This window comes from Nothoprocta perdicaria, unplaced genomic scaffold, assembly GCF_003342845.1.
Source record: "Nothoprocta perdicaria isolate Ctin4 unplaced genomic scaffold, notPer1 scaffold_44, whole genome shotgun sequence".
In the NCBI taxonomy this organism is placed as follows: Eukaryota; Metazoa; Chordata; class Aves; order Tinamiformes; family Tinamidae; genus Nothoprocta; species Nothoprocta perdicaria.
In genome coordinates this window covers 1,299,869-1,315,056 of record NW_020455688.1, presented here as the reverse complement: position 1 = coordinate 1,315,056, position 15,188 = coordinate 1,299,869, and the positions used below count along the sequence as shown (strand labels likewise).

Here is a 15,188-nt window from a genome sequence, read left to right as displayed (position 1 = left end):
CTAGGCAGGGGGCAGCAGCAGGGCGGCCCCCTCGGCACCGGCCGCGGGCCGTGGCGGCCGTGCAAGGCCCCGCTCTGCGTCCCCGCGCATAGGCGGGCGGCCGCCCGGCGCGCTCCATGGCTGCCGCGCCGGGGTACCTGGGCGCTGCTGCACCGGGCGCCTCGCGTCCTCAGCGGCGGCCTCGGGCGCTGCTGCTCTCGCTGCGGGCGGCGGCKCTGCCATTTTGTGCCCTCTGGCGGCGCTGCCATTTTGTGGCGACGCTGCCATTTTGTGCCCTCCGGCGGCGCTGCCATTTTGTGGCGACGCTGCCATTTTGTGCCCTCCRGCAGCGCTGCCATTTTGTGGTGACACTGCCATTTTGTGCCCTCCGGCGRCGCTGCCATTTTGTGCCCTGAGGCAGCTGCCCAGCCGCGGGCTCCCACACTGGGTGCCCACGTCCACCTTTCCCGGCGGCGACGCGGGGCTCTCCGTCTGCGAGCACACGTCGCAGCTCGCCCTGCGCGCCACCCACTCCCTCCTTGTGGCGCGGAGGAAGGAGCTGCTCTCGCGGGGAGCAGCGGCCTCTTTACTTCCCTCCCCCGTGGCTGCTGCAATGGAGTCTTCCTGCTGCAGGGGGCTGGCTTCGCCCTTGCCCAAACTTCTGTTGGGATGCAGAGGCACCATTACGGTCAGGGAGCTCGTGGGCTCCGCTGAGGTGGGATCGGCTTTGCCTGTCTCCAGGGGCTGTACTTTGACACAGGCCTTCRTCCCAGCTGCGTCTTCCTCTTCAGACTGTTTGGGCAGAACTGTGTTAATGTAGCCCCTTGTTAAAATAATTCCATAACTAAGTTCTAGAGGTTTACTCCATTCCTGACAGATCAGGACTGGCTTGGTTTGTTTGTGTCTATTCTTTCCATAGGGATGTGCTCCCAGCTTTRTCAGGGACAAAGTGGCTAAGGTGGTACCACTGTTCTTCCCTATTTTGTATTCGTAAGTTGTGGCATTTATGTGTAAAAGAGTTAGCTAAAAATATGTTAAAAATATTCTCCTCCCTTGCTGGCCTGCCACGCAGGGCAGCTGTACAGCGCAGAGGAGAGCAGAAGCTGCCTCAGCACCTTCCAACACGCACGTTATTGTGATTCCAATACTGCAATTCCATGGGGTCTGCCATTAGCAACGCACCAGGCCACATACCTGTTACACTACAGCCAGTTACAGCTAATTGCTTCATGTTTTCCTCACATTTCCTTGCATAAACAAAGCTATAAACAAGATTCCAACTCCATCTGCCCCCGGGCGTGCCGATACCCTTGGGAGAACTGTTGCGAGCCCCCGAAGAACTCACCAGGTCAGGACTGGAGCTGAAGCAGCTCTCTGTCTGTCTAGGGGAATAACTGGGAGAGCGGCTGCTCAGCGAGGACTCCGTGTCTGAAAGAAGAGCTCACGCTGAGCGCAAAGTCACGCACGGAAACACTGAGCTCGGAAGCGGAGCAGGCAGCATCGCACTGCGGCCGCCTCCGAAGCGCCAGCGGCGCCGCTCGCGGCCCTCCTAGCCCTGACCCAATGGAGGGAGGAGGAGCCCCGTACGGCCGGACACGGAGGTGACACTGCAAACTCCTGGCACCCTTAGTCAAGGGTCCTCATCCTCTTGGGAATCCCTCAGGAATGTTGGGCGCTCACATGCAGGCAGTGCTGCTCATCCTGCCCAGCTGCAGTTGGGGCGACCACATCAGCTCCTCTGACCTCTCCAGCGGATTCCTTTTCAGCACTTACCCTTGMTGTCAGAGCTGGCTTTTAGATTAGGGAGTGGTCTTGGGAGAAATGAGACAATGACAGATACCTGGGTAATGCAGAGAGGGGCTAACCTGAATTTACGTTTTTAAGGAAAAGCAGATACAGATAGCTCTTGGCTATCCAATAACGCTAGTCTTCCTTATACTGCATTGCATGAATCAAACATACAACTGCTCATCAAATGTAACATCCCAAAAAGATGAAAACATTTCTCCTTGGCTTTAAAAGTAACTCTTTCTGTTTTATATGTGGGCAAAAATACCTGTTTTCTGACTTTATAATGTATAAACGGTACTAACCCTTCTTCAGCTTGTGAAGTTTTGGACTCATTCCAAACTTATACTCCTTCTCTTCCACTGTCGCAAACTTTTAAAAATAAGTAAAAATGTTAATAGGGAAGGTTCAATTGGATCATCAGCTTAGGTTAAGTAAGTCAGGAATATTCAGTCTCTGTGGTACMTAAAGGAAGCCATTGCACTGTACAGCAAAACCCATAAGCAATAATACTGTGTGTTCACCTGGGTCACTTTTCCCAAATAGGAAGTATTTATATGAATCCAGGTGTAAAGTTCCTTTATAATRATGAGGAACCCTGTAAATAATGCCCGGACCACAGTGCTAAATCTGWTCTAAAGGGCAAATGGTAACTGATATATTTATTATTTTAGGCATCAACTTAGTTGTGCATAAAAGCATTTAAATAAAGGCCCTGTAAGTGCTGCTTGAATTAGGTAACTGGAAGTTGCTCCTGTTGGACTCCCTGTACAAACAATGAAAGAAGAGGAGCTTCCARAAAGTTAATTTGGAGAAGTTAAATTCCATTTATAAATGGTGCGAATATCCCTCTTCCCACCCAAATAAATGATGCAAATACATTGGTATTAAATAACACAAAATATGTTTCTTTAAAAAGTTACCTCTTCAAATCCAAAGAGCTGGCCTTGTCTCCAAGTTGATTCTTTCCCATTTGAGCTGTCACTGCAAACATACAGTTCTTTGGTCAATGATTTCTGCTGTACTTTTATTTGCTTTTTGAATTAAACTCATTACTGTGCAGATCTTGCAACACATTTCAGTACTGTATTAAATCACTGTGCATTGTTATTTGTGAATTTATCTTTTGTCTTTTGGAATGAGAAAAAGCTTTCCACTCTGGAGATGATTGGACTTATCACAGAATCTTGCCATATAACACCACAAATCTTTTCTTTTTCCGATCTTCACTACTTCTACACGCTTCTACTCACTCCAGAAATGTGAAATATAATGTGAGATGATTGAGTGTAGCTTAGTAAAATGGAAAAAGTTACAGCAACTTCAACAAAACTGTCTTGATATAAAATGTGGGGCACTCGCACACACTGGCTCTAGTTCAGGGAAGGCAGCTTCTCTAGACTTCATCTACAGTCCATGGAAAGATTCAGGCTCCTTTACAGGACAAGTCAGAGCAACAGCTTCACTTCAGGCTCTCAAAACTGTCCCATGAAGGAGTCTGTCTCTTTRCTGATCACTGGGAGACAGACCATGGTGCACAATATTTACATGCATGTCAGTTTATTCATATTCTATTTTTTTTTTTTTTTTTTGCCCTGAGTAGTAGTATTTAGAATTTTGCCATCATATTCAGTTGGCCAAGATTTCTCCCATTCAGCAAAGTCTCTGCACTTATCACTAGTTATTAGATGGACAGTTTTTATGACACTCACCTCTTGTTTCTTGAGTGTCTCTGCAAATCTTCCTGTAAGTTAATCTGCTGACCATGGCGATACGTAAATGCCTCTAAAACCAAAAAGTAAACCTAGATTTAAAAGGCAGCAGCTGTTAAAATTAAATGTTTCTATCAACCTTTTATTAATGGGATCTCACATTCAATTACTGCAGTTTCAAAATTCATGACACCTTTTAGGTCAGGGTAGACATACTTCTGTTTACAAAAACCATCAGTCTTTAAAAGGAGGAGAAACCACAGCATTTATGTCCTTAAACTACTGTCACTCACCATGTTTTTCAAGTCTTGCAAGTTCCTCTCTGTTTTCAGAGGGTGCCAAGTAGTATTGATTCTTGTGATGATAGTCCTGCAGGCAGGTTTTGTAAGGTTCTCTGTGTTCTTCATAGCTTGCATTTGAAAAAATGTTACTTTTAAACAAAACCTGTTCTGGAGCTGTGAAAATGCCTTTAAGATGTCTGTCTACAGAGCCTCCTTTTGCATTAATTGCAGGATGAACCTCCCCAGTCTCGTAAGTAAAACTTCTCTCCGTCATTTGATTTCTGTCATCAGGACCAGGGAAAAAATCAGCACTACTGCTTTGGTTAACAAAAGGATTAAAATGCTTTGTGGAGAGATCATCACAGTCTGGTTGGTTCTCATCTTCAAAGATTGTCAGGAAGGAGCAATCACGTTCATCTCGGGCAGGTACCAGCTCTGGGGGTTCTTTCACAACACTGAAAAAGGGCTCATTTATCCTTTGGATACTTTCTGGTTCTTTACTGGTCATTAGCACTGGATTTTYGCTGGCAGAATTCATATAATCTGGCCTTTGTGGGTGAGAAAAGGAAAAACAGCTTGCTGAGTGCATAGATAAGCAAAGTGGTAAACTGCTAACACAACAGATAATCAACTTGGTGCTAATAATGTCAAAGACTTCCACTTTACTGCATGTCACATTGCTTTTGTCCCAAATGTATGTTATTTCAGCTGAAAAAAAAACCACTGTATTTTATTTCCATTTTCTAGTAAAGTTGCTTTAGAAAGGGCTTTGTTTTTAGAATACCTTTGAAAATACCAAGGCATGGAGCACTTCCTCCTCAATAAGGCGCTGTGATTTATAAAATCAGCCACAGTATGTCACTGCTGCTCCACTCAGCTGACCAAAGGAGCCCATTTTGGAAGCAAAAATAAATAAATAAAGCACAAGGAGCTGCTTCTGTTTATAGCAAGTCAGTCTACAGTTCACTTCCATACTGAAAGTCCATAATAAATTCCATATATTGTTTAGCTTGTGTTCTCTTCAGCTAAGTGTCTTCCACTTGTACCCGAGGTCAGTAAGAAGAGGATAAAAAGCCTAGAGAGCCTAAAGAGAAATGAGTGCCCTCTACTTACAGAAAACCCCATATATATACTTTCATTACAAAATCAGCAGGATGTTACAATTACATTCAATTATTACATAAATATGTTCTTTGCTTTTAAACAGTGGAGGACTCCTAGAAATGACAGCTATTGAGGTAAAAGAATTTGTGGGGATCTTGGCTGAAAACAAGAAAGATCCACAGAAATGGATCTGAAGAACAGTCCTGTTCTTTAGAGAAAGAAGAGCTGTTGTTTGGAGCCATCAACAGGCAGAGGACACAGCTGCCATGAGCMGAAGATGGAGCTTAGAGACCCATGGAGAAATGAAAGGGGAGTGGTAGGTGAGATAAGACTGTGCAGGGCTTTGGTGGAAAGATATTCATCAGGAACTCAACCAGACCTACTGCAAGGTGAATGTTAGCCTCAGTTTAGGTTTTGCTGGAGAAGACTAGGAGAAGCTGGGAGAAGACAGAGACATTTCACCTGGCTAAAACTGATGGGCCCGTTCAGTCATGAGCTGGTGAGAGCAACAAGAGGTCATCAGTCTCCTGGTTCCCCAGCAAACTGGCTGTGAGCACTTCAGGAACAGCAGAATGATGCATGATTTTTGTATGGGTGTAGCTAGCCAAAGCTAGAAGCTGATAGCAGCRTGCAAACAGGCTTAGGGAATTAAAAACTGGAGGAAAATTAGGAAAACCACTGAAATTAAATGTTCACTATGGATGTGTTTGGTTCTGAAGCCTCTGTGGATTAAAAACTTTAATCAGCACTTTAAACGGGAAAATAATTCTAGATTTCTGCTGCTGCTTTTAAAAATTAAAGTCTATGTTCTCATAACAGTGTTTCTCAACCAAACACTTGAAACACCATAGTAGAATCATTTATGTACATGAAGCAAAGCAAATATTTTGTTCCTGGAAGCTCARATGTAAACAGTGCAGAAGGAGAAGTCGCTCAGACCCTGCAGCATCAGTGTCCCCAGAGAAGCCCATGCAGCAGTGAGCAGAACTGATGAGCCCAGGGCAGCCACCTCCCCGCTGCCCTCCCAGGAAATTCAGCTTTCCTCAGCCAGTGAATTCAGTAGCACCTTCTAACTCGTGGCACTCCCAAAAATGCATCTTGCTTCCAAACGCCTTTCTAAAAATCACACTTTGCCACATTTGGGCAAATTTAAGTATCCTGGTATGTTCACTCCTCCCATTTAGTCTCCATTTCCATTTGGAGAGCATCAAATAGTGAAAAATCAAATAAGCAATAAGTTTCAGACGATCTTAGTAATTTTCTTTTTTAAATGGGCCTATTTTTTCCCCTCTTGCTAATGAAAATCACTGCCTACCTGTTCAATGGCTTGAAAAGTTCCTGAAGTTCTGTATCAGACTGCTTGAAAATACACTGGCTTGGGGTTTGCAGTATCCAGGGGTCTTGATCAGAAGTATTTCCTTCCTGAGAAGAAAGACAAGCTGTCAAGCTGTGCATGCCTGCAATACTTGCAGTGTTTTAACCATTAAAATACTGCCTGCAAACAAGATTTTTTTTTAACCTTTTTACTTCTTTACACCTTTATGGTAAAGCCCCCAAAATACCTATAGCACGGCTGAATCAGTCTGCAAAATGCCTCTTCCACAGTTTGGAGATTGCCAAGGATGGAGATCTTTGGATGACCTTTCTTGGTGCTTAACCACTTTTGTGACATTATATTTATGCATTTTCTACACAATCAGAATTGCTGCTGAAACAATCCCTTCTCCGAGACCTCCTTCTGGCATTTGGGCTCCTGGGCACTTCCCCATGCAGCCTGGCTGCCCTCCTGGAGCTCCTCCTTTTCCAGCCCTTTTGATGGATTTTTCTTGTGTCCTGAAAGGGTGTCCATGAGGAACAACCACCTTTCTCAGGTTCCTCTGTCCCTCAGGCCTTTCATGCCTTCCTGCCTACAAGTTCCCTGAACAAGCCAACATCTGCTTTCCTGTGGCTCTCCAAAACTCCTTCCTCCCCTCCCCTGGGATCTTAAAATACCACTGGTGATATTCTTAGAGTTAAAAATTTATTATTTCCATGCAAATAATATATTTTCTTAAGAAGTCTATGAGGAGATTTCATGGAATCACAGAATTACAGAATGGTTGAGGTTGGAAGGGACCTCTAGAGATCATCTAGCCCAACCCCCCCTGCTCAAGCAGGGATATCCAGAGCACGGGGCACCGGGTGGCATCCAGGTGGGTTTGTATTTACTATATTTTTCCAATGCTGTTTCTTTTAAGAAGCCTGAGATTAACACCAAAAAAAAAAAAAAAAAGGAAAAAACATGATTGCAAATTAGGTCACAGTGACAACCTGGCATCGTATAACACCTGATTAATCATATGGGCCAGAAATCTATATTTAGAATGGACTGTTTACAATCATCTTCACCATTAATTTGATTCTCCAGCCCCACCAAGAAAAATAAAGTTATTTTCAACTAATTCTACCAAAAAGAAAAACGTTTATCATCAAACCTCTTTTTCCTGCTTCTCTTCATRGGTCTGTTCCCAAGAGTCCCACACTAAGTTTGTGTTGAAATTTTCTTTTGAAGACTGTGTAGAATTAGAAGACCAAAAGCCTGAAGATGACAGGGGACCAGCACTGAAGGCTGCTGCAGTGTCATCCTCGTGGCCCATGCTGGAGTCCGCATAAGTTAACTCTGTAACTTGTGATAACTAGATGAAATAGAGCAAAGGGATATTTCATTTAGCTAAGACTTTTCTGATGCAAGTATGAAGTTCAAAGTAATCAGACCTTTCATTAGCTTTTATATCTCTTTGCACGTATATAGATGCAAGAGGAAATTTTCATGTGTTCAGATATGACTTTTTTTCACCCAAATTGCTCAGATATGACTTTTTTTCACCCAAATTGCAAGTGGAAGCTGGAGACAAACTTAGCTGTTATTTTGAGCCTGTACTTTTGGCCACGCTATGTCTGAAAAAAATGTCTCTAGACCATCAACCAGCAGGGGAAAAGAATAGCAAATGGAAACTCGTGGAATATAATATCAAAAAAGTAGTGGCAGCTCATGGGGATCTTGGCTAAAATACATGAGACAGACAAACTTCTCAGTACAAAATACTTGTCCTTGCTGAAACGAAAGCATCTTCTAATACTAGACACATCTATGGTTTTTACTCCACAAAACATGGTTTGACAGCATGATTGGGCCAGGACCCTGCAGAACAAGGCTGATGTATTTTATTTTATTTTATTTTATTTTATTTTATTTTATTTTATTTTATTTTATTTTATTTTATTTTATTTTATTTTATTTTATTTTATTTTATTTTTTGCAAGCATCTCCTGAGGGTCTCTGTGATGCAGGGATACAACAGGGCTCTAGGCATCTCTGAGGGATCTAAACTGAAAGCTTTGCTGACAGATTTACTAACCTGAGTGCTTTTTTTTCAATGCAATAATGGGATATGTCATAAAGAAAGCCTAAATTCCACCTACAGAGGGTTTTTCACTGTSAAAACCCTGTATAAACTTCCCAGTGGTATCCATTAAGACGTGCTCATAGTATTAATTCCTTCTCAGAGCCTCATTTTCTGCCTGTGCTGCTCACATTTCACCAGACCCTAATGCACATTGTTTTCAGTTGCCCTGCTGTGGCCTCAACCTCTTTCCCATCATCTCTGCCCACTGTGGCCAGCTTAGAGCACAGATATTCTTAAGTATTTTGGAAAAGGCCTAAAACAAGGTGAGCCTTTCAAGAAATAAGCAAGAAATAAGAGTAACAAGTGCAAAACAGGACCAGCAAATAACATCTGAATATAACCTTAAATTGAAAGCCTTCATCTGTTTCAATGCACATGAGATGTTCTTTGAAAAAAATCCCTTAAAAGTACAGACATTGCTGTATATTTTCAGCTTGAAATCAGTGAGGACAATAAACTTACATTATTCTGGTATTTTACTTTCTCTGAAAGATGCTGYCTTCTGCTGTCCATTACTTGTTTTTGTAACCTCGGAAAAACGAATTTAAAAAAAAATCTATGAAAATTAAGATATAAAATGTATAAAATAAAATAACCAAGAAGAATATTAATTTCAAAATATTTTAACAATATTTTTTTAGATATTTTAATAAAAGACTTTGTTTTTAAGAGGTTCTGAGCAGTCAGCCTGTGAATCAATAGCTTAAATGTATGTATATTTAGGTGGGAAAACAGTGAGAATGGAAAAGGCTGTTTGAACAGCCATCTCTGTGGCAGTAACTTAGCATATACAGGATCTCACATGACTAAAGAAATATTTTTTTTTTAGAGTGTCTGAACTTCATGTATAGCTATTTATTTAAAACAAAGAGTATCACAGGAATGTAAGGAATGGTTATTAAAGTTCTTTATCTTAGAGTAATATATTCATGTTTATTTGCTACCCTAATATSTGTTTTTTCAGACTTTTCCAAGGCAAGAAACAGCTGAGAACAGGCAAAAAGCAGAGTCTGAGAATCCTCTAGGCCCAGCTTGCTCCCCAAGGCAGTAATCAACTTTGTATCAGCCCTTCTCTCCATGTGAATTTATTAGTTTTATTTGCTATGGCACTTCAGTAGTTACTCCTTTTAACTTTTCAGAAATCAGATGGAAGAGCATCACGAAACCTACCTTCCAGAACCTCATTCTATCTCTAGATAMATATATTATCTTTTTTATATGAGTACCTGTTCTGGATGTCATCTAGGTTTGATGCATATCGGGTACGTGGTGGTGACATGGGAAGCTCTATGTTGTGTCTTTTAACAGGAATATTTAAGCCTCCACTCATGTCAACGTGGACTGGTTTCCTCACGCTCTCTGCAATTAAAGCATCTGCAAGATCAGCTTTGGGTTTGGAGAAACCTTTTAGGCTTCATGATCAATTAAAAACTATATATATATATWTTTTGCTTTGTTATTAGCAGTGCAAAAGCCCTACTTTAAGTGGCATTATAGGGTAAAATCATTTATTGTTGACCACAGTGTATAGATAATGCTCTGTTGAACCCCTCATTCACCTTCTGTTCTTCCTTTGGCCACACTCTGGCTTATGCACATGCTGAAAAGGAAAATAGTTAGAACTAAGGCTACTTAGAGGGAGTTTTTAGAGCATAATTAAGGATTTTAAGAAAGATATTCTAGGTATGAGAACTGACAGATAACTCCAAATGAAGATATGAGACAGGAAGCAGAATGGAATATTTAAATGTAAAAGGAAAAAGAAACCAGGGGTAAAATAAATGAAATGAGGAATTTGCATAAGTTTGGCTTTAAAGGGGATGCAGGCATTAATCAATGTTATTTGTTTCCTCTTATGTTTTGATTTTTTGTAGTCATTATCTTCACTTTTATTTTTAAATATAAGTAAACAAGATTATTTGAGCAACACCTTATAATCCAAAAGAAGAGTACAAAGAACCAAAATAATAGCAGTAATAGCTAAGAAAAACTGATTTGTTAATTGTGAAGTCAGACCATTTGTACACTAAACTCACCAGTGTTGTCCTTTTTGGTTGATATTTGGTTAACAACATACAGATTGAGGAGATCTAAACTGACTGCTGAACTTTTAGGAGATGAAGATACATCCAAAAGCTTCATCTTTGATTTAAGCTTCTTCTTCTCAAAGTATTCCTGTATTTTTCAAAAGAGACAGTAAGCTTWTTGACAGAAGCCATACAGCTCTTGAGCAGGATATATGACACTTTTAAAAAATGAGCATTCAAGAATTAGCAGAAAACTCCTAATAATGAAAGCACCTGACTAAATCTCTCCAAATTCACCCCCAGAGTATTACTTAATTTTGATTCTCCTGAAAAAGACAGCACTAATATTATTTGTTCATCTCGAAAAATAAATCACTTTTCTCTTGATGCCAAAAACATAGTCTGTAAACTCTTATGCCTCAATTTTATAAAAGCTGATTGAAAATGTTGCTTTAAAATAAAAGATATGCCAAAATCCTTCAAGGAAACAGTCTTTAAAAATTTTCAACTTGAGCTTTTGAGGCAGCTTATGAGCTAGCAGCCAAATCAGAAAGATTACGTACACATGGCCATCTACAGGGACACAGAGCTTATTGTTCTCCAAACCTGTCTTCTTTGGTGGAGAAAAGAGWCTTGTGACCAAAAAAGAAAAACAAAAAAGAAGAAAAAACTCTATTATTGGGACTTTGGAAGGCCTGTGTTGCAAGGAACAAAAAGCAAAATGATAAAAGACTTTGAATATATTAGGCAAGTAATTCTGTGTAACCCTAAAACACCACTAATAGCCATGTAAGGAGCAAAATGTTCATTTTGTAGCAAGTTAGCAACTGAACAAACCAAACAGTGTGACTTCTTCCTTTTAACCACAAGAAGACATGGAAAACTAAAGGCTATGGAAAACTAAAGGCTAAAACAAACAAACAAAACCCCCAGCTTTTCTCTGAAATGTAATTCCTCTCATGATAAGGGATTAATTTTGCAGTTGAGGTATAATTGATAAACCCAACATGCTTTTTAGTAGGTATTTTCCAGTATAAACTATCAGATCACAATTTTCAGCACCCTAGGACATTGGTACATGAGGAAAATACATATTCTTCAGGTAATAATATCTATGATCAGTTAAATTCAGCTTGTGTACAAACTAATATTTCAATATTCAAATTGCTTTGGAGCCCATACCTTTTAAAAGATATCTGGCTTCTTTCAACATCCTAGGTACTTTCTTCTAAAACACAAACTTGTCTCTGATACTTACCTGTTTCCTCTCCTCCACAAAAACAAATTGCACATTGTAACATAAACAGTGTCACTTACACCARTGAATTGCTGAGAAAATGGGTATTTTGTTAAGTCACATTCCCCCAAGGACTGGGGAAGTGATGAGGACAAGTGATGGGAGCTGCTGGTTGCTCCCCCAATCTTCTAAGTAGATAATTTTCATTTCAGAGATTGGTTTCGTACTGTGGTTGTGTTTTTTCTTGTGTGTGTGTCCGTGCATCTACTCTGCGCACTGGGTGGCAGCAGCCTTAGTGGCTGCCCATACATTACATTGCCTCTTCCCAGCATCCAAGGACTTATCTTCCTACAGTTATAAATATCTTCTCTTACTGCTTATGAAGATCTCTTCCTGAAATTCTTCTGCTGTGCCAGGAATAAATTTGATTTCCTAGTAGAATTTGATTCTATTAGTTCAGTTTCAGATTCAGTTAATACAACTAAGTTGGACTACTCACTTCAATGCTGAAATTAAGTACTCAAATGAACCTAACCTTTAAGTAGCCTCAGAAAAGAGCTGTTTGTATGTGCTAGGTTAGCTGACCATGTGTTGGGCGCCAGGAGGCTTCAACCTCATGTGTATCCCCTGCGTATCAGCACATATTGGCAAAATATAGTGACAAAAATGATATTGCCCATATGCAAAAATTCACTGGTGTCCTTTCCTACTTCCTTCTCTTGCTAGAATTGCGTGTGATAAACTTTGAAAAAGACTTCTGTCCTGAGAGTTACATGCAGGCAGGCAAACACATTGCCAGCYGTTTTCTGGAGGTTTTGAACCTCACACCAGTTGTTTGAAAAGACTTTCCATGATGAATCAACTAAAGCATTTCCACATAGTATTTGTGAACATAATTCATATATCCATGAATATAATATCCGTGATATTTTTACCTTTTGCTTCCGCCTTTCCTGCTTCAGTATAACTCTGCTCCTGAAAGACACAAATAATTATTGTTTTAATCAAGCAGAGTCTTGGGACACAACCTGAATTTCTTACCAGTTTTGGACTCRTGTTGTTATATCATGATGTTACAGTGAACCAAGCCTACAGGCGGATAAGTCAACATAAATCTGTTGAAAACACTTCAACTGATCCTGGCTTGCTCACCTGAGGATACAACCACTTTCTATCTCAGAACTACCAGACACAATGTACATTTAGAAGGAAAAACTTTTAAACAATTAACCTGCTATGCAATACATCATCTATTCTTAAATTATTAAAACTGTGTAAGAAAAACTCATGAATATATTTATTTCTGCTCATTTTCTTTTTTTGTCATGTTGTAATATAATTATAAAGATCTATTAGCAGAGAAAACAAAGGGATGCAACACAACTTCCTATCTTTCAAATCCATACGGAACGTTTTGTAAACAAAGTGTAAGAAAAATAAATTGTTTACTTGCAGTCAAACACTACAACTTTATTAAGCTGTTGTTTGTGCTGCACAGGAGACAGTTACAGCTTAACCTGTGATTTTCCCTTGTTAAATAGACTTTTAAATTATTACCTACAGAGTACAGAGCATAAACTATAATATAAATAAATATAAAATTTTTAATATGAAAAACTGATTCTTGGGCTAGACATCTGTATCATTACAGATGTGAACAGTGTGAATATGACTGTGATCTTTACAGGAGAAGGATCAGGAAATGCTTCCTGGGAGTTAAAAATATGGGGTAATCCCTTCAAGTTACAGTTTTTAATTTTTTTGGTATGTCTAAAATTAGAACACACTTTCTGACCTTATATGCATGAAATTTACACTCAAAACAGGGAGAAGCCCCAGCTATGCATATGTTTCTTGACATCTAAAATGCAAATGCCAGATTTGCAGAGGAATCCTGACAATCATCAKCAGCAGAAAGCAGCACGATGATTTAAGCTATCTGCTAAGTGACTGCAATACTCCGACGTCGTGCTTTTCCTGGAGACAGGAATGGACTCCTGCAGACAGGAGTGTATCACAGACAGGCATTTTGGACAAAGTTGATTTCAAACTGAAGCTCTCACTTCCCCCTGCTCACATGGGCAGCTATCAGAAACCTCCTCTTTCAAGCAGGACTTCCAGATGCACAAGGGGCTATTTTAGTTTTCTTCTGYGTGCACAGTTAGGATGATTCAAAAATTGTGTTTAGCAAAGCGCCTTTCAAACGYCTGACCAAATCCTGGGGGGTTAAATTCCTAATACATAGGCAGATTGTAGAGCCCTAAAGAAAAACAGCTGAACATTGTGCCTTTTATTTTAAYATTACCAGTCTAGTGGAGATTATTTTACTATTTCAGCAAGTCTCCTTTCTTTCCTCAAATAGGAGGCATGCGAATACCTTCATTATTCCAAGAGGACTGGTGGATGGAAGTTTCTGTAGCCAATATATCAGGCAAATGGGATTATGTGGGTATTGTTTTCATTGCTGCCACTGTGTTCCTCACTGCCTCTGGGATAAATAAACCTCCACCATTTCTTACAGTATCTTATCTGCAAATAGGAGGAGTACAGCACTGTTCTTCTTTTTTGCGTCCCCTTTGAAGTGTTGTGTCTATTAAGCTCTCAGACAGGGATCATTTTCTACTGGCTCTTTGCAGAGTCAAGCATCTAGGGATTATCAGCTCAAAAGGGGCCTCTAGATACTGCTAAAATTGTAATAATTAAAAAATAAAATAGTAATTTCAAAACATGCTCCTGAAAAGCTACATCTTTCTAATTATTAGGCTGATTTCTGTTAACTTACGGAAAATACACCAAGGATCTGCAAATGAATGTTGATAAACATTTTTTTTTAATGAATATGATTAATTCCTGACCGGCTTATAATGACAAGCAGTTTCTGAATTGCATAAATAATTCAGTTATGTCTTTTCATAGTCTGTTCCCTAAATAAATCTGTAAGGTGAGGAATAAAGTGCCATTGGGTGTCTTCACTAATCACCTGAAGTGGMTTCACAGTTGGAGCTAAGGGAGAAGAGGATGCATCAGGGGGAGCAGCAGAAGGAAATCAGTCTGTTGCACCCAGATAATAAGCTGGCAACATCATGTGTCTTCCAACATTTTTTTGTGCTTTGTGTAATTTGAGATGTTAAACAACTAGATTTTTAATTGTATTTAATATATATTATTTGGAAATTTTACCTCTAATTCATCTAGCCKTTTTATATGTCAGGGTCTGTGGCCTAGAGAAAAAGTCTGAGCACCTGCACAGCACTGCGGAAGGGCTGAGGCTGGCAGGGGCCTCTGGAGGTCACCTGGGCCACCCCCTGCTCAGGGAGTGTCACCCTCAGCTCCTCACTGTCACATAGCCATGGCTAAGGCAGTTTTGGTGAAACTGCATCAGTAACAGGGCTCATATCCCACCTGCTTTGGTGGGATCTGGCGCATCCGCGTCCCTTCAGGCGGTCTGCGCCGCAAGGGACACCAGGGCTGTCACCCACACCATGACCCAGCCTGGAGGGGACACTGGGGCTATCATGTAGAGCCCCAGCACGTGCTTTCCTGCAGCCCCAAGAGCTTCACTCACCGGCTGCCCCCGACCCAGTTCATGTCGTCGGCGGCGGTGGCAGCAGCAG

General features: G+C 40.7%; 1 protein-coding gene across 1 annotated transcript; it reads right to left on the bottom strand.

The window, feature by feature from the left end:
• Positions 1–15,188, bottom strand: CUNH12orf40 (chromosome unknown C12orf40 homolog). Its single transcript, XM_026046361.1, has 13 exons — positions 15,140–15,188; positions 12,510–12,549; positions 10,347–10,485; positions 9,537–9,669; positions 8,773–8,839; positions 7,339–7,539; positions 6,180–6,286; positions 3,773–4,308; positions 3,480–3,552; positions 2,691–2,751; positions 2,073–2,139; positions 1,325–1,407; positions 1–771 (listed from the first exon to the last, which is right to left on the bottom strand). Exons 1-13 carry the CDS (start codon positions 15,160–15,162, stop codon positions 1–3), a joined length of 2,301 nt encoding a protein of 766 aa, XP_025902146.1. The 5' UTR covers positions 15,163–15,188.